Genomic DNA, 25,981 nt, shown 5'->3' on the forward strand with positions numbered 1-25,981 from the left:
GTCTATTTTTGATGAATCTCGATAGTAGTGATACACATATTCATAATGTTGAAGCCAAAAGATGCAGAGTTGATAATGATAGTGCAACTTATTTGTGGCACTGCCGTTTAGGTCATATCGGTGTAAAGCGCATGAAGAAACTCCATACTGATGGACTTTTGGAACCACTTGATTATGAATCACTTGGTACTTGCGAACCGTGCCTCATGGGCAAGATGACTAAAATGCCGTTCTCCAGAACTATGGAGAGAGCAACAGATTTGTTGGAAATCATACATAATGATGTATGTGGTCTGATGAATGTTGAGGCTCGTGACAGATATCGTTATTTTCTCACCTTCACAGATGATTTGAGCAGATATGGGTATATCTACTTAATGAAACATAAGTCTGAAACATTTGAAAAGTTCAAAGAATTTCAGAGTGAAGTTGAAAATCATCATAACAAGAAAATAAAGTTTCTACGATCTGATCGTGGAGGAGAATATTTGAGTTACGAGTTTGGTCTACATTTGAAACAATGCGGAATAGTTTCGCAACTCACGCCACCCGGAACACCACAACGTAATGGTGTGTCCGAACGTCGTAATCGTACTTTACTAGATATGGTGCGATCTATGATGTCTCTTACTGATTTACCGCTATCATTTTGGGGTTATGCTTTAGAGACGGCTGCATTCACGTTAAATAGGGCACCATCGAAATCCGTTGAGACGACGCCTTATGAACTATGGTTTGGCAAGAAACCAAAGTTGTCGTTTCTTAAAGTTTGGGGCTGCGATGCTTATGTGAAAAAGCTTCAACCTGATAAGCTCGAACCCAAATCGGAGAAATGTGTCTTCATAGGATACCCAAAGGAGACTGTTGGGTACACCTTCTATCACAGATCCGAAGGCAAGACATTCGGTTCTAAGAATGGATCCTTTCTAGAGAAGGAGTTTCTCTCGAAAGAAGTGAGTGGGAGGAAAGTAGAACTTGATGAGTTAAGTGTACCTGCTCCCTTATTGGAAAGTAGTTCATCACAGAAACCGGTTCCTGTGACGCATACACCAATTAGTGAGGAAGTTAATGATGATGATCATGGAACTTCAGATCAAGTTGTTACTGAACCTCGTAGGTCAACCAGAGTAAGATCCGCACCAGAGTGGTACGGTAATCCTGTTCTGGAGGTTATGTTACTAGACCATGACGAACCTACGAACTATGAAGAAGCAATGGTGAGCCCAGATTCCGCAAAATGGCTTGAGGCCATGAAATCTGAGACGGGATCCATGTATGAGAACAAAGTGTGGACTTTGGTTGACTTGCCCGATGATCGGCAAGCCATTGAGAATAAATGGATCTTCAAGAAGAAGACTGACGCTGACGGTAATGTTACTGTCTATAAAGCTCGACTTGTTGCAAAAGGTTTTCGACAAGTTCAAGGGATTGACTACGATGAGACTTTCTCACCCGTAGCGATGCTTAAGTCTGTCCGAATCATGTTAGCAATTGCCGCATTTTATGATTATGAAATTTGGCAAATGGATGTCAAAACTGCATTCCTGAATGGATTTCTGGAAGAAGAGTTGTATATGATGCAACCAGAAGGTTTTGTCGATCCAAAGGGAGCTAACAAAGTGTGCAAGCTCCAGCGATCCATTTATGGACTGGTGCAAGCCTCTCGGAGTTGGAATAAACGCTTTGATAGTGTGATCAAAGCATTTGGTTTTGTACAGACTTTTGGAGAAGCCTGTATTTACAAGAAAGTGAGTGGGAGCTCTGTAGCATTTCTGATATTATATGTGGATAACATATTGTTGATTGGAAATGATATAGAATTTCTGGATAGCATAAAGGGATACTTGAATAAGAGTTTTTCAATGAAAGACCTCGGTGAAGCTGCTTATATATTGGGCATCAAGATCTATAGAGATAGATCAAGACACTTAATTGGACTTCCACAAAGCACATACCTTGACAAAGTTTTGAAAAAGTTCAAAATGGATCAAGCAAAGAAAGGGTTCTTTCCTGTGTTACAAGGTGTGAAGTTGAGTAAGACTCAATGCCCGACCACTGCAGAAGATAGAGAGAAGATGAAAGATGTTCCCTATGCTTCAGCCATAGGCTCTATCATGTATGCAATGCTGTGTACCAGACCTGATGTGTGCCTTGCTATAAGTCTAGCAGGGAGGTACCAAAGTAATCCAGGAGTGGATCACTGGACAGCGGTCAAGAACATCCTGAAATACCTGAAAAGGACTAAGGATATGTTTCTCATTTATGGAGGTGACAAAGAGCTAGTCGTAAATGGTTACGTCTATGCAAGCTTTGACACTGATCCGGACGATTCTAAATCGCAAACCGGATACGTGTTTACATTGAACGGTGGAGCTGTCAGTTGGTGCAGTTCTAAACAAAGCGTCGTGGCGGGATCTACGTGTGAAGCGGAGTACATAGCTGCTTCGGAAGCAGCAAATGAAGGAGTCTGGATGAAGGAGTTCATATCCGATCTAGGTGTCATACCTAGTGCATCGGGTCCAATGAAAATCTTTTGTGACAATACTGGTGCAATTGCCTTGGCGAAGGAATCCAGATTTCACAAGAGAACCAAGCACATCAAGATACGCTTCAATTTCATCCGGGATCTAGTCCAGGTGGGAGACATAGAAATTTGCAAGATACATACGGATCTGAATGTTGCAGACCCGTTGACTAAGCCTCTTCCACGAGCAAAACATGATCAGCACGAAGGCTCCATGGGTGTTAGAATCATTACTGTGTAATCTAGATTATTGACTCTAGTGCAAGTGGGAGACTGAAGGAAATATGCCCTAGAGGCAATAATAAAGTTATTATTTATTTCCTTATATCATGATAAATGTTTATTATTCATGCTAGAATTGTATTAACCGGAAACGTAATACTTGTGTGAATACATAGACGAACAGAATGTCACTAGTATGCCTCTACTTAACTAGCTCGTTGATCAAAGATGGTTATGTTTCCTAGCCATTGACATGAGTTGTCATTTGATTAACGGGATCATATCATTAGGAGAATGATGTGATTGACTTGACCCATTCCGTTAGCTTAGCACTCGATCGATTAGTATGTTGCTATTGCTTTCTTCATGACTTATACATGTTCCTATGACTATGAGATTATGCAACTCCCGTTTACCGGAGGAACACTTTGTGTGCTACCAAACGTCACAACGTAACTGGGTGATTACAAAGGTGCTCTACAGGTGTCTTCGAAGGTACTTGTTGGGTTGGCGTATTTCGAGATTATGATTTGTCACTCCGATTGTCGGAGAGGTATCTCTGGGCCCACTCGGTAATGCACATCCCTTAAGCCTTCCAAGCATTGCAACTAATGAGTTAGTTGCGGGATGATGTATTATGGAACGAGTAAAGAGACTTGCCGGTAACGAGATTGAACTAGGTATTGAGATACCGACGATCGAATCTCGGGCAAGTAACATACCGATGACAAAGGGAACAACGTATGTTGTTATGCGGTCTGACTGATAAACATCTTCGTAGAATATGTGGGAGCCAATATGAGCATCCAGGTTCCGCTATTGGTTATTGACCGGAGACGTGTCTCGGTCATGTCTACATAGTTCTCGAACCCGTAGGGTCCGCACGCTTAAAGTTTCGATGACAGTTATATTATGAGTTTTGATGTACCGAAGGTTGTTTGGAGTCCCGGATGTGATCACGGACATAATGAGGAGTCTCGAAATGGTCGAGACATGAAGATTGATATATTGGATGACTATATTCGGACATCGGAATGGTTCCGGGGGTTGTCGGATATATACCGGAGTACCGGGGGGGTTACCGGAACCCCCCGGAGGCTATTGGGCCTCATGGGCCCAATTGGTGGAAGAGGAGAGGCGGCCAAGGGGCAGCCACGCGCCCCTCCCCCCAAGTCCGAATTGGAAAAGGAGGGGGGCGGCGCCCCCCTTTCCTTTGCCCCTCTCTCCTTCCCTCTCCTCTCCTAGTCCAACAAGGAAAAGGGAGGGAGTCCTACTCCCGGTGGGAGTAGGACTCCTCCTGGCGCGCCCCTCCTAGCCGGCCGCACCTCCCCCCTTACTCCTTTATATACGAGGGCAGGGGGCACCCTAGAGGCACAACAATTGATTTGATCTTTTAGCCGTGTGCGGTGCCCCCTCCACCATAGTCCACCTCGATAATACTGTAGCGGTGCTTAGGCGAAGCCCTGCGTCGGTAGAACATCATCATCGTCACCACGCCGTCGTGCTGACGAAACTCTCCCTCAACACTCGGCTGGATCGGAATTCGAGGGACGTCATCGGGCTGAACGTGTGCTGAACTCGGAGGTGCCGTGCGTTCGGTACTTGATCGGTCGGATCGTGAAGACGTACGACTACATCAACCACGTTGTGCTAACGCTTCCGCTTTCGGTCTACGAGGGTACGTGGACAACACTCTCCCCTCTCGTTGCTATGCATCACCATGATCTTGCGTGTGCGTAGGAATTTTTTTGGAATTAGTACGTTCCCCAACAGAAGCTGCCACAAGAAGACAACGGTGTGACGCCGTTGGGAGGTACGGCGGCGCGAAGCCGTCATAAGGATCGGCGTCAAGCTCGTCGACGGTGCTGTCTAGGATGGTGTGATGCCATCAGCAAGATGGGTCGTTGCGACGGCGTGGTGATCGGCGTTGCGAAGGCGTCGTCCACGTCATGAGGTGGCCGCTGCGTGCGGCAGGACGATGTGGTGATGGGCGCTGCGACGGCGTCGACCACGACAAGATGGTGCATGGTGGTGTCCGGCGCTGCGACGGCGTCGACCACGACAAGATGGTGCGTGGGGGTTTCTGGCGCTGCGATGGCGTCGTCCTCGGCAAGGAGAAATTGCTACATGCTGCAAGTGGAGGCGGGTGATCCGCATCGGAGATTGGAGAATCAAGATTATGGGGGAAATTGTTAGGTTTAATCTTGATTTATGTATCCGCATGTGTTATTTTCGTTCTACATGTAGCTTAGCTTAGCATAGTGTAGTCCGGCAAGGTATACGTGTGATGCGTACGAAGCCCATGGAGGCAAGCACGACGAGATGTCAGTGGTGCCGTGTGATACGGCAACGCCGTGAGATGCGGCAAGGCGCGATGGAGGCTGGAAAGCGTGCATGGCGAGATGCTAGTGCCGTGCGAGACGGCGTATATGCGAGATGCCGATGGGCCGTGTGAAGCGGCTACACAAGGTCCAGTCCGTAAAGCATGCATGAGTTTGTTGGACATGGGTGTTGGCCGTGCATGTAGAAAGGGATTAGTGGATGCATGTAGGTCGTTAGTTTGTTAGTGGGCATGATGATGACCAGGTGATGAGAGGATAAAGGCCACGAAGTAGTAGTGGCCTGAGTCATGCGGGTTGTGTGCCAACCTCTGATGTGTATATATACTAGATCGGGAGCGCGCCAAGGCGCGAGGGTGCCGGACGCAACGTTTTGGTAATGCAGGTAATGATAAGTTAATAGAAATCCAAGTTTAGTATATTCATTAATATAGGATAATGCAGGCATATAAAATAAATTAGAGAACCAACACTGGAACTAAGACATAATTCGTTCATAATTTGACATAACCATTTAGTAGTTAATCTCTCATATTGATGATCACACATAATTTACAATAAGGGTAGGGTAGTCTGCTACCATACTGATTTAGAAATTCTCTGTAGAACTACCACACTGTAGGACTGTCTCATAGTGACAATCACACATAATTTACAATGGTGTGGTAGTCTGCTACCACACATAATATTACTCGATAAACCAAAATAACTTCATTTTCTTATGCGGTCGAACTTCATTTTCTTATGTGGTCGAAACATCGGCCGCATTCACCACTTAAGCTCAGATGAGTAGTAACCAGTAACCACTATTGTTGTCCTCATGGTCAGATGAATAGTAAGCCAGGAAACTCATCATATTCGGCGTAGTCAGACTCATCATCACACGTGTCATTACCGATGGTCTTGATGGCATCAGTCGACATCATAGACAAATAGCCAAGGTTGTCAGCTTCTTCAGTAAGACCATAGCAATCCCAGGTGACGTCACCCTTGATAGGAGAAGAGCCTGAAGGCAGGTAATTAACTGGCACTTTGACAATATGACCTGCGGAACCAAGCACATCGTCTGCCAGTGACCCCACAGCCCCTGCTAATCGTCACAGTCCCAAAATTAATAATCGAGTGAATCGGCAAAAACCAAGCAAACTTGCATGCACATGGATCTCCCCTCCTTGTCACAAACTAATTAGTAAAAGGTGCATTCATACTCACTGGATTTGCGGAATCCAATACAGTGCATTTTTCAATGCTCCCCTGCCTCCCTATGGTAAGATGATTCCCTCGCTCTATTATGTATTGTAGTCTAATGCATAGAGTTCCTAAGGGAAACCAAACAACAACATAGACTTGACATCAATCTTTTTGTGATAGATATGAATACAAACATTACCCAAATAGGATAAGCGTTCATTATTACAAACAAATAAAAGTTAAGAGAGCTATGGGATTCCCACCTCCTGGGAATACCTATGCAAATATATGGATTATCAAATTTGAAATTTAGAATGTCTAGTTTAAATGATTTCTATTTTCCATAAGTATATCCCAGAAGGATAAAGACATTTAGCAAAAGCATTTAGGAAACGTAGCAAATTAGTGAAAAGGGTAGTAAGACAAATGCAGCATCTACAAATAGATTGACAAAATACCTACTATTGGAAATTGCATACAAAAAATAATCTTGTCACTTCAGAACATTTCTTAAAACAGTAAATATAAATGAAAAGATGGCATTTCTCGAAAATGGAAATTTAGAACCAAGATCTAAAAGACGTACAGTTTTGCTACCCATTAGGATATGAAACTCAGAACTACCCATTTCAGATGAGACACAATAAAAAAGAACTGGTAGGAAATGTTTCTGATAAGTAATAAGGAGCATGTACATTTTCCTTTTGCCTCCCTATCCTGACAGAACTCCCAGGATCTGCTACACACAAATAAATCCATGTTTAATCACATAAGGTATAAGGAGGAATGCATAGGAGTGGAACACACATAAACCAACAATCTATCAATTTATAAGGGCAAGAGAAATGACAGTTTAATTGCAATACACAACTTTGCTTTTAGAGAACCTGCACACTGATCAAATGTAACAGATTGATATTGGACTTAGTCAGCATGCTGACCAAACCTTAATAAACACTACATTACCACATGTCATGTTATAGCAGAGGCATTAGGAGACACGCAAGCACGACACCAACTACAACCAATGCAGAATGTAAACAATAACCTAGAGGGCCACCACAACAGGAGAGAAAACCTGAAATTACCTGAATCCATGGTCAACGACGGCACTGCCTCTCCGCTTCAGTAAACTACAACCACTGGCCACACACACTGCTGACCAAGCCCCGCAACCTGGTGAATCTCGCACGATTGGCCATGGCCGAGGAGGACCCATCATTGTCCTCATGCTCAGCGAGGTCGCCAATCATGGACTTGGCGTTGGCGCATGGTCGATGGAAAGCACAACAAGGCCATGGATGCTGCAACTGGCTCTGCTCTGCAGCCCCACCTTCTCCAACTCCGCGCTCGCAAGAATTGAAGCTGCAATTTCCAAATCCTAATGTTCATAAAAGAAACCAGTCAGTTCAAACTTGAGTACCTCAAAATAAAATAAAATGGCTGCATGCTAGAAGATACAATTATAGGAGATCAGAACTTGAATGGTATGCCAACCACAAGCTTCGCATCAAGAGACCTATAAAGGAGCTCATAAGGCTGGCAAATAAAAGAGGCTTTCATCATTATAGAACACATTGACTAAGACACGAAATCTATATATCTTCGTTGTAGCTATTTTATCAACCAAAACAACATAGTAGCATAATTAGAGAAAGCACAAAACCAATCGAAGCTAGATACATGCACCAAAACGGCCAAATTACCTATACCACAATCAAAAGTATGATATACTGGTATAGATATGCATACACCTCACTGTCTTATCACACTATTATACATCAAATTAACTAATGAAATGAGGCTGGGACCTAGCAACTGTAGCGAGGGATTCAATTGGACGGACATTGGGGCTAAACACTGGTCACTGGGGTGGTGACGAACATGCAGGGGATTCCATCCCATTAACAAAGCTACTTCAACCTTCTAAATCATGACAACATATAAAGGCAGGAGGCTCACCTTGTTGTGGGTTGGCGATGAGGCAGTAGCTGCAAGATCGAAGGAGGAGGCTGAAGCGAGCTCACGCCGGTCGGTGGCAGCCGGATTTATCTGGAAGGCAGCACCTAGGCGTCTTGCATGGCGTATCAAAGGCTGCTCACCTTGGGCCATCCGGGCCGTCCTAGGACGAGCGAAACTGCACTGGCATTAGTATTCGTACCTATGCTTGTTAAGAAATTTGGATCAAAATATAGTTGCACCAGTCACAACAATTGGACATGAATACACATATGTGCATTTGTGTGTCTCATATATTTGTTTAGAGCAGAACTTGTCACAGACACACAGACACACACATTGGAAACAATGGCATTTAATTCGGTGGCATTAAAAAACAAGGAAAATAGCTACTAACAGAGGCTATAATATCATTCCAATGAAAATAAGAAAGCTGGTACAGTCATCAAATTATCATGGCATTGGCAAAGAAGCAGTGGCGTCTTGGGTTCGAGCAGGCGAGGTTGGCGAGCTGCAGGCCAGATAACATGATGGCTGATGGCCACCGCCAAATCTGTGTAGCGACGTAAACTACATATAGTGTATCACTGTATAGCTCATGCACCAAGTCCTCGAAATTCTAAGGAAAGTTTGCATAACAATCAAGCATTGCAAATACTTGGTATTTTATATTAGGTGTGCAGTCCAAATAATGGTTCATAACAATGCATCTATACATCAGAACGCACCACAAGCAAGCCAAACCAGGTATCAAAATAGTAGATAGCAAAGCAACATGAGAATAGTAGTCGAGTATATTGGCATACCTTTAATTCTCAAAGAGTTGATTGGTTCATAACAACGGTTTCCAGGAGAAAGCTGCAATAGAAAAAAAAGATATTCCTTCGAAGAACGCCCAAACGTTCGAGCAGGATATGGTAATAAATATACATGATATGTAAACTTCAAAACTATATAGCAAATGAGCATATTGCAGAGAGATAAATGCAGATTTGGATGCAACATATTCATAGATCGTCAGAGTCCAATTATAGCAGCATATCCTTGTGGGACGGATACACCTTCTGAACTTCCCTCTAGCATACACATGTAGTCTAATCGTAGCAGCAGATGAGCCACATGTGGCACTTGAATTTATTGACTGTAGGTCTTACCACTGTAAAATACAAAGCATGGATCTTTTGCTGCTGTAACCAACTTTGTTTTCATAATTTTGTAAGAGACAGGAAAAAAAACTACTGCTTAGGATCTTGGGTCCCTAACCCTACAAATTAAAAATATTTTTGCCTCGTGGTAAGATGGCTTAATGAGATCAGGATGATTTCATTTAAATAATAGGGCAAGGAGTGCTCACATAACCAAGATTTGTGACTGGGAATATCTGGTGCATAATTTGAGCATATATAGTTTACTGATGCATTTTTTTTGTCCAAGAAGAAAAAGCTTAACCATTGCATATGTTCTCTGAACTTTATGCCCATTTTTCATAAGAACAAAACAAAACAAACCCTTGCACGTATTTCAGTAGCGGGTGGTTTACTCTTAGATTTCAAAACCTTGGACCTTCATACAACAAATGTACCAGCGACCGAATGTACCTTCTGCCTACAACCTGGACGTCGAGGTTGGGGGTGGCGGCGACCTGGGTATTGGGATTGACGCTGACAGCGACCTTGGGGTCAGGGTAGGAGTTGGCGACGATCTAGCCATCACGTCTTAGTGCAGTAAAGAGTAACAGGTTTATAAAATTGTAACAAGCATATGTGCAAAAGATTGGGTTTCAAGCAAAATGCAACTAATCAGATTCAGTTTCTGACATCTGTTGCTAGCTCTCGTCTCACATCACGTAGAATGCAGGCCTTGCAGTTTTTTCTGCTGTAGTTATGTCTCTTTGGATTCTTGCATCACGGGCTGCCCTTTTCAGCAATTATTCATTAGGTTGTCTACAGAATGGCCTACTAAACTTTGCCTGGGTATAACCGTATTAGAAAACTTGCAAGAATACTAACTAACCTCCCTGGGTGTCTTGCGATGCCTGGCATCCTGCGTAGCCAGTTCTTTCTTCAGATTTTGGAGGCCCGTATCAATTTATCCACATTAGGAAGAAAAGAAAACACCAGCATCACCATATGCGATCACCAAACAAACATCCACACACCCAATCACGCAGGCTGCTACCACCAGCAACAGCGGCAACCGACCTGACGATGCAGGTCGACGAGCTCCTTGCAGGAATGCTTGAAGAGCCCGAGAAGCTCGTCGACGGCAGCGAAAACGGGTGGCACAGCACCGAGCAGGCGCGGCGGCAGCGGCGGGACCCCTGACACATCGTCCCCGTGGAAGTCTGGATCCAGTCGGCGGTCCGGCGGGCTGGGCGAAGTAGACGGCAGCGGCGGTCCGGCGGGCTGGGTGAAGTAGACGGCGGCGGCGGAGCTGCTAGGGTTAGGGGTTGGGTGGAGGAGGAGCGACGAGCGGCGGTGGCGGACGCGGAGGATGGGGGCGGCGGCTCGCGCGCGCGAGAGAGAGAGATGTGCGAGAGAGAGAGAGAGATTGATTGGGAAGGAGGGAGCGAATCAGAAAAGGGCGCGTGTTGACCTAAGATGTGAAACGACAAAAATACCCTCATGGGGGCACCAGAATATCGGCAGTGGCACGAGATCTTTACAGTGGGGTGAAACTATTCATTGCTACAGGAGTTCCTGTTCAATCCGACGGCCAAGGTCTTTCCTGAGGGGCATTGAACGGCCGAGATTGCATCAAGCAAAACGATCCAACGGCTGGGAACTCCAAATCGCTGAGGAGGCTGGAGGTTCACTGTCATCCTTATTTCTCGATGTGTTGGCATGAGTAATGAAAGAAAAGGTCGTGAGGGCTAGAGGAAGATATGTAGTCTTTGTGTGCACCAAGGAAAAGTGTTCTGGGCAAAGCCTCGTTGGGTTTCTTCCTTGGCTGTGTGCGTGTGTGTTTTCTGAGTTTCACCATGTGTGTGTTCTTGTGTGAGACAAAGAGAGTTGAGCTGTGAGAGGCAGCAAGAGGTAGAAGAAGAAGCGGCGCTGCAAGAAGGCGGCGGGCGCTGCGAGAGGGCGGCGCCAACATACACAATAAAAGATTTTTCCATTTTCTGTCACCGCAACAGATTTTTGCAAAGTTGACCTCATCTATCATACACAACTCCCTCTTGAAGACGGCTGTTTTCTTATTATTTGCAACTGTATGGGTCTTAAATTCAGATTTGTACTATGCTTTTGCGACAGAAGTAGCTATTTCTCATTTGTCTTAGAAAAATAGCAAAACTGAGGCGATAATTATCTGATGAGCTTTAGTGGGCGAATCATGGCATTGTCCTCATGATCCAAAATCTGCGAGTAAAAGAAACAAAACGTCAATGGTGTACGTCTTGGCAAGTTTTGTTTTCCGAGTTGTACGATGTAGGTGATTAATAGAGTACGTACGTGGCAGTGATAGACGTAGCCGGGCTCCGCCGTGGCGTCGAACGGGTAGGCCTCGCCGGTGTCCACCATCAGGAACTTGACGACCACCGTCGTCAGATATCCCGGCGCCATCTTCCCCACGTTCTTCCACGTCCTCTCGTGCTCCGGCACGCCCACCGCATCCCCGGCCGCGTGCCCGCTAACGTTGCACCTGCCCGCGTCGTTGAGCCTGGCCATGCAGCGCCTGAGCTCGTCCAGCCCGACGAGCCCCCGGGCGCGCACCGCCTGGAACGTGGCCAGGTGGAGGTGGAGCGGGTGGTCGTCCGGCGTGAGGTTGACCACCTCCCACACCTCCGTCGCCCCCACGCGCGGCGTCTCCGTCGCCGGGTCCTCCAGCCGCTTCCCGTTGATGTACAGGTGCGTCGGGCCGCCCGTCGCGCCGTCGTCGTACTCGTACATCACGATGTACCGCTTTCTTGTTGCCTCCTCCTCAGCGACCTTCACGTACTCCAGCAGCCTCGCCGGCACCCTGGAGTGGTCCCTTGTCTTCGCTGGCTCGACGACGAACTTCATCACCTTGCCGGAGAGGCGGCCCGGCGCGTTGCCGTCGGGGAACGGGTACGGCGCCGTGTTCACTAGCTCCACCTCGGGCGTGTTGGACTCGTCGTCGGAGAAGTCGATGACGACGTCGAACGACTCGGACACGCCGAGGAGGACGTGGGTGGCGGTGACCGGCCGGGGCAGGTAGCTGGTGTCGGAGCCGACGACGTGGAAGGGGAGGCCGTTGCTCAGCGAGAGGTTGAAGTAGCGCGCGTTGCTGGCGTTGATGACGCGGAAGCGGTAGCGACGGCGGGCGACGGGTAGGAACGGCCACGCCTTGCCGTTGACGGTGATGGCGTCGCCGAAGTACTCAGGCTGCCACTGCGGGTGGACGCACGGGTTGTCGCCGGTGGAGTTCATGTAAAGGGAGCCGTCGGCGTAGAAGCTGCGGTCGGCAAGCACGAGCACGCGGTCGAACTTGTCGCCGCAGGGAAGGCCGAGCGGCCACTCGACCGCCGGATTGCGGATGACGTAGGCGCCGACGAGGCCGGCGAGGAGGTTGGCGCGCGTGAGGCCGAGAGCGTGGTCGTGGTACCAGCGAACGCCGGGGGACTGCACGTTTGGGTACACGTACGTCGGCGTCGTCCACTTGGCCCCGGTCTCGCGGAAGCCAGCGGTGAACCAGGCGAAGGCGCTGCCGTCGGACTGCGGCGGGTGGACGCCGCCGTGGAGGTGGACGACGGTCGGGACGCCGCCGTGCCTGGGGATGGCGACGGGCACGGTGGGGTCCCATGGGAGGATGTGGCGCTCCGGCAGGTGGTTCTCCCACGTCACCGACAGCGGGACCCCTTGCAGGGCCTCGATGGTGGGCCCGGGGAAGGTGGCGCTCTCGGCCGACTCTCCGAACACGAACACGGTGGTCGCCGGCAGGTCGCGGTGGAATTTCTGCACGCATGCATCCACAGCCCACACACAGACGAGGTGAGCCGGCGAGGCAACCAAGTGATCACACCGTACATGCATACACAAATAGAAGAACAACGTACCCATTTCTTCCGGTACATCCCGACGGCGAGGTGCACCGGCGTGGCGCGGCCGCGTTCCATGGAGTAGCCGTGGATCTTGGGCATCTGGGGGAGCCTGTCGACGTACATTTCCAGCGAGCCGGCGACCTCCTCCAGCGTGTCCTCCGACACCGGCGGCTGCGGCGGCCTGGTCCCGGCCGCGAGGCCGGCGAGCATGAGAAGCACGGCAAGCGCCGTCTTGCCGAGCATTCCGTCTGAACGCAGCTTCCTCTGCAACAAGCCAATTTTCTCAAGGCAGAAACACTCACAACGCTAGTGCATGCGTGCAATGTATGTGAACTGCCAAGTGCTGTCCATGTCAAGATGCAATGCAAGATACAAATAATGTGATGAGTGCACTATGTTATCTAGCTAGTCTTGGTGAGCATCTATTTGCATGCTGATGTGTGGAGCTTCCACTAGCTACCTTTCCCCTTTTTCTTTTGTTGGTATGTTTGGCTGGTGCCAAAATTTGCCCTACCAACATTTTTGGCAGCCCATGACATTTTGGCTCTTGGTTGGTTGGTTGTCCAAATTTTGGTTGTATATGGAATATGGCAAGCTCTCCTCGCATTCTCTTTACAAAATCTTTCCAATTTTTGTGTCAGAAAAGGTTCAAGGAATCTCTAGCAAATATTTTGGCGCGTTGGCTATTTTTCAGTTGCCTGAAAACATAATTGAAATCGGTCAATTTTGTTCGGCACCCGAGGTCGAGACATCAAGAGTGATCCAGAGCCGACGACGACGTGGCTGACCTCAGCGTCGCATGTGAAGGCGAGTCGGAGGTTTGATGGTGTATTGGGTGCACGGGTGCGGGAAAAATTGCCGACACGGAATCGTGGCGGGCTATAGAGGATGGCCCGCATGACATCAAGGCGGTGGCTCGGGCAGGGCGGGCGCGAGGTGTTTGCGGCAGTACCATTGGGCGTGGGTGGCCGGTGCAGACGGTTGGGTCAATGGTACAAGAAATGGAGCTGCGGCTAGAGGAGGAAGACGACTGGGTCGTGTGTGAAAAGAGTTGGAGGGTTGAAGCCGTTGTGATACAAAGAAGGAAAATGGTTGGTTGTCAGAAAAATGAACCTGCATCACTGTTACTAAATTTATATTAAATCAATGACACATATTTTGAGTCGGAGGGAGTAGGTGCTTATATATTCTGGCTATGTCATGAACCAAACATCTAATGTTGATATGACAAGATTTTGGTACTAGCTGACTTAAGTCACTTAACCCTCGGGTAACTAGCTCATTAACACTACACTAATGTGTGTAAAGTTCTTTTGGCTCGTACGGGATCATGGAACGACACTGACCATTTGTGGAAACCAAGAGATATGCATGAGAAAAGTACTCCCTCCATTCTAAAATAGATGACTCAATTTTATACTAACTTTAGTATAAAGTTAGTATAAAGTTGGATCATCTATTTTGGAACGGAGGGAGAAGACGACAAGGAAACCGAAGTAAAAAAAAAGACTGCAGCACAAACCAGTGATCGAGCAGTGCAGAACATATGAGACAAAGAATGAATGCAGTTAAGCCGGTTTGTTTGCCTGTTTGACATGCATCGACGGCCTTGCTATAAACAAGCAGAAAGCACACGACAAAATTTTTGCAGCCAGCAAAGCCAAAAAAAACTGGTAGGCAGGCAACACGAGCTCGATCGGTCGATGGCGTGACAAGGTGATTAAGCAAGCGAGGGACAGTGTCGGCCAGCGTCGCCTAGCTACATTCAGGCGTGTGAGTGCGCTAAATGCTTGTCGTGCAATTAAGCAAAAAAAGAAAGAAACACACGATAAAGCTAAGCAATGCTATAAAACAAATCAGGAGAGTATGTGAGGAAGAAACCACAGGTTACACAACTGGGTTTCTGAAAAGGTAGGGCATTGTTCAAAAATATAGGTTTGTTTTTTGTACAATTTAATCTTAATTGTTGAGGTGTTTGTACAAGCGGTTCTTTCCACCTATGTACTCCCTCCGTGTTTTGTACTTCGCATATCAAATTTGGTCAAAGTCAAACTACACAAAGTTTGATCAAATTTATATCAAAAAAATATGAACATCTACAATACTCAAACCCCTATTTCCGGGGAAGATTTTGCTCTCACGTTTCACCACTTGATCGATAGCAACCTGAGAATAAATGGGGTATTTTTGGGGCTCCCGGGGTGTAGATTTCCATGGTGACTATAGGTATTCATTTCAAATTTTGCTCTCACGTTTCACCACTTGGTCGATAGCAACCTGAGAATAAATGGGGTATGGGCACATGTATTTTTTAGGGCTCCCGGGGTGTAGATTTCCCCGGTGACTGTAGGTATTCATCTCAAATTTTTGCAACGTGATTTGCACGATTGTGTGTGCGTTTAGTAATATTCGTGCGTGTGGGCCATGTCGTTCTGTTGACCTGATTGCGTACGATTTTTTTCTCTTTTTCTAACTTTTTCTTATCAGTATAAATGGGACCAATGGGAAGCTGACACGCCAATTACTTGCAGTGTTTGCGATTGGTGCATCGGTTGCTGAATGTCGCCCCACTAGTAGAAAAAGGGTCAAATGTGAGCCACATTAGTCCCGGTTTGAATTTGAGACGGCACTAATGTGTCCATTAGTGCCGGTTCCAACGGCTAGGCGGGAGGAGATCTTTAGTACCAGTTTGGGACGAACCTTTAGTACCGGTTCATGCCACGAACCGGCACTAAAGAGGCTGGGACCCGGCAAGCCCCTTTAGTACCGGTTTGTGGCATGAACCGGTAGTAAAGAGGTTGTGGCAGGCTGTTTTTAGTCCCACTTCGCTCCCCTAGTAGGATTTCTACCACCTTAAATATGTTACTTTTCAAAGTATCACAAGCACTTGGTCTTCATTAAACTTTATGTGTAGAATTTGTGATTGCAATATGAGTCTTCACCGGTTTCTAAACCGTTGAGGACTCATGTTGACAATTCAGATTATACACAAAAAGATCATTGATAATCAATGTATTTTTTATGTATATTTTTACGTGTTTACGCCCTCACATGTATAATCAATGTTTTTTAAACTTATTTGAACTCCAGACTTTTTTTGCGTTCAGTATGCAGTATTCAGAGCGACGTCATCAATTTCCAACACGTTCTGACATCATTTGCTGTTTTTCAGTCATTTACCGATTTATTTAGAGAGCTAAATTACCGTGAAATTCAAAATCACTACAAAAGGAACTCTGAAAATGTTGAAACTTGGCATGGTATCATCATTTCACCCGCATAACATGTGCAGAAGAGTAGAGAGGGTCACGGCAAAAACTGGACGCACTTCGTATACAAACTGGACAATCTCTTTCGGAGTATCAGGGTTTCGGACGAGAACTCATCTGTTACACGGGCACTTCATTTTTTAAACTTATTTGAACTCCAGATTTTTTTGCGTTCCGTATGCACCATTCAAAGCGACGTCATCAATTTCCAACACGTTCAGACATCATTTGCTATTTTAAAGTCATTTACCGATTTGTTTAGAGAGCTAAATGACTCTGAAATTGAAAATCACTATAAAACAAACTCTGAAAATGTTGAAACTTGGCATGGTATCATCATTTCACCCGCATAGCATGTGCAAAAGAGTAGAGAGGGTCACGGCAAAAACTGGACGCAGTTCGTGTACAAACTGGACAATATCTTTCGGAGTATCAGGGTTTCGGACGAGAACTCATCTGTTACACGGGCACTTCGCTTTTTGAACTTATTTGAACTCCAGACTTTTTTTGCGTTCCGTATGCACCATTCAAAGCGACGTCATCAATTTCGAACACTTTCTAACATCATTTGCTATTTTTCAGTCATTTACCGATTTGTTTAGAGAGCTAAATGACCGTGAAATTGAAAATCACTACAAAACGAACTCTGAAAATGTTGAAACTTGGCATGGTATCATCATTTCACCCGCATAGCATGTGCAAAAGAGTAGAGAGGGTCACGGCAAAAACTGGACGCAGTTCGTGTACAAACTGGACAATATCTTTCGGAGTATCAGGGTTTCGGACGAGAACTCATCTGTTACACGGGCACTTCATTTTTTTAAACTTATTTGAACTCCAGACTTTTTTGCGTTCCGTATGCACCATTTAAAGCGAAGTCATCAATTTTCAACACGTTCGGACATCATTTGCTATTTTTCAATCATTTACCGATTTGTTTAGAGAGCTAAATGACCATGAAATTGAAAATCACTACAAAACGAACTCTGAAAATGTTGAAACTTGGCATGGTATCATCATTTCACCCGCATAGCATATGCAAAAGAGTAGAGAGGGTCACGGAAAAAACTGGACGCACTTCGTGTACAAACTGGACAATATCTTTCGGAGTATAAGGGTTTCGGACGAGAACTCATCTGTTACACGGGCACTTCGTTTTTTTTAACTTATTTGAACTCCAGACTTTTTTGCGTTCCGTATGCACCATTCAAAGCGACGTCATCAATTTCGAACACTTTCTAACATCATTTACTATTTTTCAGTCATTTACCGATTTGTTTAGAGAGCTAAATGACCGCGAAATTGAAAATCACTACAAAACGAACTCTGAAAATGTTGAAACTTGGCATGGTATCATCATTTCACCCGCATAGCATGTGCAAAAGAGTAGAGAGGGTCACGGCAAAAACTGGACGCACTTCGTGTACGAACTGGATAATATCTTTCGGAGTATCAGGGTTTCAGACGAGAATTCATCTGTTACACGGGCACTTCATTTTTTTAAACTTATTTGAACTCCAGACTTTTTTGCGTTCTGTATGCACCATTCAAAGCGACGTCATCAATTTCCAACACGTTCGGACATCATTTGTTATTTTTCAGTCATTTACTGATTTGTTTAGAGAGCTAAATGACCGTGAAATTGAAAATCACTACAAAACGAACTCTGAAAATGTTGAAACTTGGCATGGTATCATCATTTCACCCGCATAGCATGTGCAAAAGAGTAGAGAGGGTCACGGCAAAAACTGGACGCAGTTCGTGTACAAACTGGACAATCTCTTTCGGAGTATCAGGGTTTCGGACGAGAACTCATCTGTTACACGGGCACTTCGCTTTTTGAACTTATTTGAACTCCAGACTTTTTTTGCGTTCCGTATGCACCATTCAAAGCGACGTCATCAATTTCCAACACGTTCGGACATCATTTGCTATTTTTCAGTCATTTACCGATTTGTTTAGAGAGCTAAATGACCGTGAAATTGAAAATCACTACAAAACGAACTCTGAAAATGTTGAAACTTGGCATGGTATCATCATTTCATCCGCATAGCATGTGCAAAAGAGTAGAGAGGGTCACGGCAAAAACTGGACGCACTTCGTGTACAAACTGGATAATATCTTTCGGAGTATCAGGGTTTCAGACGAGAACTCATCTGTTACACGGGCACTTCATTTTTTTAAACTTATTTGAACTCCAGACTTTTTTGCGTTCCGTATGCACCATTCAAAGCGTAGTCATCAATTTCCAACACGTTCGGACATCATTTGTTATTTTTCAGTCATTTACTGATTTGTTTAGAGAGCTAAATGACCGTGAAATTGAAAATCACTACAAAACGAACTCTGAAAATGTTGAAACTTGGCATGGATCATCATTTCACCCGCATAGCATGTGCAAAAAAGTAGAGAGGGTCACGGCAAAAACTGGACGCTGTTCGTGTACAAACTGGACAATCTCTTTCGGAGTATCAGGGTTTCGGACGAGAACTCATCTGTTACACGGGCAGTTCATTTTTTTAAACTTATTTGAACTCCAGACTTTTTTTGCGTTCCGTATGCACCATTCAAAGCGACGTCATCAATTTCCAACACGTTCGGACATCATTTGCTATTTTTCAGTCATTTACCGATTTGTTTAGAGAGCTAAATGACCGTGAAATTGAAAATCACTACAAAACGAACTCTGAAAATGTTGAAACTTGGCATGGTATCATCATTTCACCCGCATAGCATGTGCAAAAGAGTAGAGAGGGTCACGGCAAAAACTGGACGCACTTCGTGTACAAACTGGATAATATCTTTCGGAGTATCAGGGTTTCAGACGAGAACTCATCTGTTACACGGGCACTTCATTTTTTTAAACTTATTTGAACTCCAGACTTTTTTGCGTTCCGTATGCACCATTCAAAGCGTAGTCATCAATTTCCAACACGTTCGGACATCATTTGCTATTTTTCAGTCATTTACCGATTTGTTTAGAGAGCTAAATGACCGTGAAATTGAAAATCACTACAAAACGAACTCTGAAAATGTTGAAACTTGGCATGGATCATCATTTCACCCGCATAGCATGTGCAAAAAAGTAGAGAAGGTCACGGCAAAAACTGGACGCAGTTCGTGTACAAACTGGACAATCTCTTTCGGAGTATCAGGGTTTCGGACGAGAACTCATCTGTTACACGGGCACTTCATTTTTTTAAACTTATTTGAAATCCAGACTTTTTTGCGTGCCGTATGCACCATTCAAAGCGACGTCATCAATTTCGAACACTTTTCTAACATCATTTGCTATTTTTCAGTCATTTACCGATTTGTTTAGAGAGCTAAATGACCATGAAATTGAAAATCACTACAAAACGAACTCTGAAAATGTTAAAACTTGGCATGGTATCATCATTTCACCCTTATAGCATATGCAAAAGAGTAGAGAGGGTCACGGCAAAAACTGGACGCACTTCGTGTACAAACTGGACAATATCTTTCGGAGTATCAGGGTTTCGGACGAGAACTCATCTGTTACACGGGCACTTCGCTTTTTTAAACTTATTTGAACTCCAGACTTTTTTGCGTTCTCTATGCACCATTCAAAGCGACGTCATCAATTTCCAACATGTTCGGATATCATTTGCTATTTTTTAGTCATTTACCGATTTGTTTAGAGAGCTAAATGACCGTGAAATTGAAAATCACTACAAAACGAACTCTGAAAATATTGAAACTTGGCATGGTATCATCATTTTACCCGCATAGCATGTGCAAAAGAGTAGAGAGGGTCACGGCAAAAACTGGACGCACTTCATGTACAAACTGGACAATATCTTTCGGAGTATCAGGGTTTCGGACGAGAACTCATCTGTTACACGGGCACTTCGTTTTTTTAAACTTATTTGAACTCCAGACTTTCTTTGCGTTCCGTATGCACCATTCAAAGCGACGTCATCAATTTCCAACACTTTCTAACATCATTTGCTATTTTTCAGCCATTTACCAATTTGTTTAGAGAGCTAAATGATCGTGAAATTGAAAATCACTATAAAACGAACTTTGAAAATGTTGAAACTTGGCATGGTACCATTATTTCACCCGCATAGCATGTGAAAAAAGTAAATACAGCAAAAAAAACTACTCCAAAATAAATAAAAGAAAATACTATATAAAAAATATATTTGCACGCTACCCTGTGGGCCTGCTTGGCCTTGGGCGTGCACATGCAGGCCCATAAGGCCAGGCAGGCTCACAGGGCAGCGTGCAAAGTTAGGCCTAGAAGCCTACTTTAGAGAGAATCATGAAAGGGCAGCCGCGGCTGGGTTTATAAACCAGTGCGGCTGCCCTTCGCTCGGCGAGGTGGGACTAAACATTGTGCACCGCGGGTGGCAGCACACACCCTTTAGTACCGGTTGGTGGCTCCAACCGGTACTAGTGGGGGCCTTTGGTACCGGTTGGAGCCACCAACCGGTACTAAAGGGTGTCGTTTCCTACCGGTTGGTGGCTCCAACCGGTACTAAAGGCCCCGTCTATATATATGGCACTGACGAAAATTTCAGTTTTATCGACCACCACTTCTTCTTCAAACTGCTTCGCGCGACATCGCCGCCGTCGCCCATCGCGCGCCGCCCTCGCCGCCCCCGCCGCCCGTCGTCGCCGTCTCGCGCCGCCGCCCCGTACGTCGCCGTCTCGATCGCGCGCGCCGTCGCCGGCCGCCGGCCCGCCGCCCGTCGTCGCGCCGTCCCCGTCGCGTCGCCGTCTCGCGCCGCCGCCCGTACGCCGCCACCCCTGCTCGTACACACACACGCGCGCACACACACACACACAGACACAAAGACACACACACACACATTTTTTACTTATTTTCTGTTTTCTGTCGTTTAGATAATGCATGTCAAATTGTTAATTAGATGATCGAATTAGATGAATTACGTAGATAAGAATGTTAGAATGTTAATGTTAGATGAATTAGATAAAAAAGTTGTTAAATATTAATGTCAATTGTTAGATGAATTAGCTAGATATTAATTAGGTATACGAGATTTGAACTAGCTAGTTGAATTAATATAACTAGTTTATTTTTAGTAAGAAAATTAATAGAACTAGTTTATTTTTAGTAAGAAAATTTAGGTATATGAGATTATTTGAACTAGTTGAATTAATATAACTAGTCTATTTTTAGTAAATGCTTAGTTGAACTAGTTGAATTAATAGAAGTAGTTTATTTTTAGTAAGAAAATTTAGGTATATGAGATTTGATGATTTAATTAAAATATTACTATATATAGATACTTTATATATTTTAGTAAGAAAATTAATAGAACTAGTTTATTTTTAGTAAATTCTTAGTTGAATTAGTATAATTAATAGAACTATTTTATTTTTAGTAAGAAATTTAGGTATCTGAGATTTGATGATCTAATTAAAATATTACTATATAGAACTAGCTACTTTATTTTAGTAAGAAAATTAATAGAACAAGTTTATTTTTAGTAAATGCTTAGTTGAATTAGTTGAATTAATAGAAGTAGTTGAATTAATTGAATTAATAGAACTAGTAAGTGTTTAATGTTTCACCTATATGAACATAGGAAATGTCGTCTGACGACGAAAAAGATTTCATTATGTGCGAATACTGTGAAGACCAGCGCGGCCTGTGCGACAGAAATTTCCTTGTTGATGATAGGCGCTTCAGCATCAAACTGGATGAGATTTTTGAAGTGGATACAGTAAGTCACAACGACAAGTCTTTTTTCGTAATTAAGCATGACTTATATATGCTTCATTTGCTTCAACTTATAATTTTAAATTTTCATTATTCTAGTAGCACATCCCCTGCCATGCAATAATTTTTGTCTTGGATAAGATAGGTTTCAGTGCTATGGAAACTCCGGAGGTAAAGAGAGTTTACCTGAAGACCGAGCATGGTTATACTTTCAACATCAAATTATACAATGTAGACACATACACCTATTTTGAATGCAAAACTTGGCAATCACTATGCAAGGCTTATGCATTTGAGCCTGATATGGTTATCACCTTTGATATTCGTCCGGAAGATGATATTGAAGTTAATAGAGACATCTGGGTCCATGTGCATACGCCTTCAGTTCTACCATTATGTGAGTTTCTCAACCATGCATATTTATGTCTTTGATATTGTTTATTCAAAAATAGTTGACAACTAATTTCTATTGACAGCTTATTTCCATTCAAGCAAACATGTCCGGCGCTTGGTAGACAGGACCTACTACTGTCCCGGGGCTGAACTAAACTGCGAGGAGATAAGTCATTATGTTTCATGGCTTGAGGATCTTCATACTGTCAAGACAAATTTTCTTCCTGCACTTAGAAATGTTAGTGCTCAAAACGTGCGACCAATAGTGATCGTATTGAACTACGGTCACATCTATTTAGTTACGACCAAACGTAAGATTTTTACTATTTGTCCTCAGTGCATCTTTTGCATACATTATTTGAAGCTAAACTTTCATTGCTAAGTATATTAATTACTATACGATGTTCTTCAACAGGGACTCCCGATGACAGTTGTGGCTCAGTGGATCGAGACTAAAGGTCGCATGTCAACGGTTAGCTTACGGCCAAGATATCCTACATTGCACATGAGTGCATTCAGTATTTCTAAAAGCGATGAATGCTTAATAGTGAAAGATTGGAGCAAAATTGTTAACGATCCCAGAGAAGTACTAGGGGGCAGCAATCAGAAGTGCAGCCCACGATTAGGAGACAGGTTCATCTGCATGCTCCAGTGTGATGAATCAGGAGAGCTATACATGTTCTATGCTATTTTACCTGAGAGAGAGCAGCAGGAGTGATTTAGCTAGTTCATGCTCTTAGTACTTGTCCTCTCATGTCCGTGTTCTTCGTCCTAAACTTAATCTCAAAGAGTGATTTGCTTTTGTGGTGTTATGAACACTTATAATATCATGACCATGTTGAACTCGGTGATATCTTTTCTTCTGGTACAAGTGAATGTTTCTTCTTTAAGCTAGTGTTGGTGGTGATTAGATAGCGGTAATGACTATGATGATTAAATAGTGGTAATGACGACTATGATGATTTTTAGCTAGCTAGTATACTGTTGTTGATGATATGAGATGCAAGAGTTTTTATATTAATTAATATGATGATGATGAGTTATTATATCATTTATGAAAGAAACCGCAGATTAGTTTCAGCTGGATGGATCCTAGCTAAGTGATCAAGTATATGCCATATCCATATTATACTTGAGTACACATGCATCCAGTCGAAACTAATCTGCGGTACTTTCACCTAATGATTTAACAACTCATTATAATGTAAAACAATTGCTAAATTAAATTGAAAACACAAAATTAAAGAGAAAATAAAAAATAAAACCAAAACATCCCCAAACACTTAGTACCGATTGGTGTTACCAACCGGTAGTCCTACACGCACCCGGGCCTGGCTCGTGCCACGTGCTGGCACGTTAGCGCCGGTTCGTGCCGAACCGGTACTAAAAGGGGGGGACCGGCACTAAAGGCCTTTACAAACCGGGACTAAAGCCCAGTTCTGCACTATGCCCGCAGCGGAATTTGATTTGACTACGTCCTATTTGTCGTTATCCGGCTATATCTTGTCGCTTCCGTCTTACCATCACTGTGCCCTTTGATATTTCCCCCCTTCGCGTTCTTCATGGGCACATGTATGCGTGCGTGTCGTCCGGCGGTGCATGCGCATGTGCCATAGATTTCTGATATCTTGGTCTTCGCTTGATAATCCAACGTCTTAGTAAGATGGACATGCGACATCTCGTTGATAAGGCCGCTGGGTAGCTGGTCCTTGCTTTGGGGAAGCTCATCACGGCGTTTGGCAGGATGGCTTTGGTCAGAGGAGTGCTCACTTCAGTCGCAACATACCATCGGGGCAAGCCCACTTCTCGGGGTGTGTGTGGGGGGGGGGGGGGGGGGGGGGGGGAGCCAAAATCCAACAACAGCAGATCAGGCATGGCCAAGTGCGCGGGGGAAAGAAGGCATCGGCCATGTCACTCAATGCGAGGGGGGGACAAGCTTTGTAGCTGGCCGGCGGCGAACTTTTGGTGGTCAGAGTGGTGGCGCTCCGCTTCCCTTCGCCCCCCTCGCCGCTCAGTCCACCGAGCGACATCAGAGATCCCAGGTGGTTCATTTGGCTCCTAGTTGCGCTCGGTATTGCATTGTTCCTCCTTGTTATCATTTACATCACGTTGCGCGTGCTCGCGTTGCACGCGAGGAAGAAGGGGCTCGTAGCTAGAGCCAGGAAATTAGAGTCTCTTTCGAGCTGCATGTCGTGTTGTTTCCTGTGTTCTCTTGCGCACGTCCATGGCCTCGGGCGGAAGATTTGGTCATATATATGTATGTGACTTTTATTTATTGCCCGGATCTCCTGCTGCTATTTCTCCTACTGTTGATCTGCTTCTTCATTCTCTGGTTACCACTGTTAAACTTCAGTTATGAAAGAACCGCTGTTCAAATTCAGTTAACACTTCTCTGTTGTTCCTCTTCTTGTCTCCAGAATTGCCGTGCTGCTTGAACCATTATTGGTTTGCCCTCTCCTATGTGTAATATAATGTGAGACTGTGGGCCTCTGTAAGGTGAACTTAAAAGGGAATAATTATAGCAAGTACTGGGTCGCATACAAGCCAGGACAGGACTCCATGAACAGTCAAGTATAGCATTTGCACTTGAAAATGAACTTCCATCAGCTCGAAAGTCCGTTAATGCCCTCACTCATTTTATGACGAAAGTTTTACTTCTCTCAAAACTGTAACTTCCACCTACAATTTCCAACTTTTAAAATCGGTGAAGCAGTGAAGGCCAACTTGTTGTATCCCTGTAAAATTTCCAACTCGTATACTAGACCCTTTTCCGTATAACGTGATACTGCAGGGACGTGAAGGACAACTTGTCTTCCTCTTATGAAGATTGTGAAGGTACATATGGTATGTTCTTGTAATCAAGCGGCTTATGTACTAGCTTATTTTAGTTATTGTAATAAGACTTCATTTAGTTGGTTTGACGAGCCTCCTGACTTTGATTCTAGCAAGCTTATAGATGATTATTTGATTTTAATAAAACTAGCCATGATGGTCTTCCCTTAAGAAGAAAAACCCGAGACGCATGGCAAAAGCGAGCCTCAATTCGAGTACATGCAATTAACTTTTTGATTGGTTATTCGAGTACATGCAATTAACCTTTTGATCGGTTGAGATGATAGCGAGTAGAGCACGAAAACATGGATGCCCCCATGAAATTACAAACGATCGATCTGTCCAACTGATAGATCGTACTAACCTATATCCAAATAATTACTATATCATCGTACGGCGCATGCATGATTTTGCCGGTTTATAATCATAGAAACCCTATTCAACTGCTCCCTCTACCTCCCCTGCCCTGTCATTCAACACTATGAAGTCTCAGAAAGAAAATAAGTCGGATGATACTATTTGTCTTGCTAACGAGTG

At 44.5% G+C, this 25,981-nt stretch overlaps 1 protein-coding gene and 1 long non-coding RNA gene across 7 annotated transcripts; both read right to left on the reverse strand.

The window, feature by feature from the left end:
* Positions 1–5,564: 5,564 nt before the first annotated feature.
* LOC123095795 (uncharacterized) lies at positions 5,565–10,794 on the reverse strand. Of its 6 annotated transcripts, XR_006446335.1 has the most exons (7): positions 9,834–10,794; positions 9,042–9,093; positions 8,239–8,413; positions 7,365–7,657; positions 6,972–7,012; positions 6,298–6,404; positions 5,565–6,172 (listed from the first exon to the last, which is right to left on the reverse strand). It is a non-coding gene; the product is annotated as an uncharacterized lncRNA (long non-coding RNA). The 6 variants fall into 6 exon arrangements; XR_006446338.1 differs by having other exon boundaries at positions 6,972–7,015; positions 9,042–10,794; XR_006446333.1 differs by having other exon boundaries at positions 9,042–10,793.
* Positions 10,795–11,372: 578 nt separating this feature from the next.
* LOC123099428 (multicopper oxidase LPR1 homolog 1) lies at positions 11,373–13,614 on the reverse strand. Its single transcript, XM_044521589.1, has 3 exons — positions 13,253–13,614; positions 11,688–13,151; positions 11,373–11,594 (listed from the first exon to the last, which is right to left on the reverse strand). Exons 1-3 carry the CDS (start codon positions 13,478–13,480, stop codon positions 11,541–11,543), a joined length of 1,746 nt encoding a protein of 581 aa, XP_044377524.1. The 5' UTR covers positions 13,481–13,614; the 3' UTR covers positions 11,373–11,540.
* Between the last annotated feature and the right edge of the window lie 12,367 nt (positions 13,615–25,981).

Source organism: Triticum aestivum, chromosome 4D (genome assembly GCF_018294505.1).
Source record: "Triticum aestivum cultivar Chinese Spring chromosome 4D, IWGSC CS RefSeq v2.1, whole genome shotgun sequence".
In the NCBI taxonomy this organism is placed as follows: domain Eukaryota; kingdom Viridiplantae; phylum Streptophyta; class Magnoliopsida; order Poales; family Poaceae; genus Triticum; species Triticum aestivum.

What these genes read in the sequence shown, in the direction of transcription:
- LOC123099428 (XM_044521589.1), bottom strand. Translation starts at nt 13,480, where the DNA reads ATGCTCGGCAAGACGGCGCTTGCCGTGCTTCTCATGCTCGCCGGCCTC. An exon ending in GGATGTACCGGAAGAAATGG is followed by an intron (nt 13,152 to 13,252) that starts GTACGTTGTTCT and finishes GCATGCGTGCAG; the next exon opens with AAATTCCACCGCGACCTGCC. An exon ending in GCTACGTCTATCACTGCCAC is followed by an intron (nt 11,595 to 11,687) that starts GTACGTACTCTA and finishes TTTTACTCGCAG; the next exon opens with ATTTTGGATCATGAGGACAA.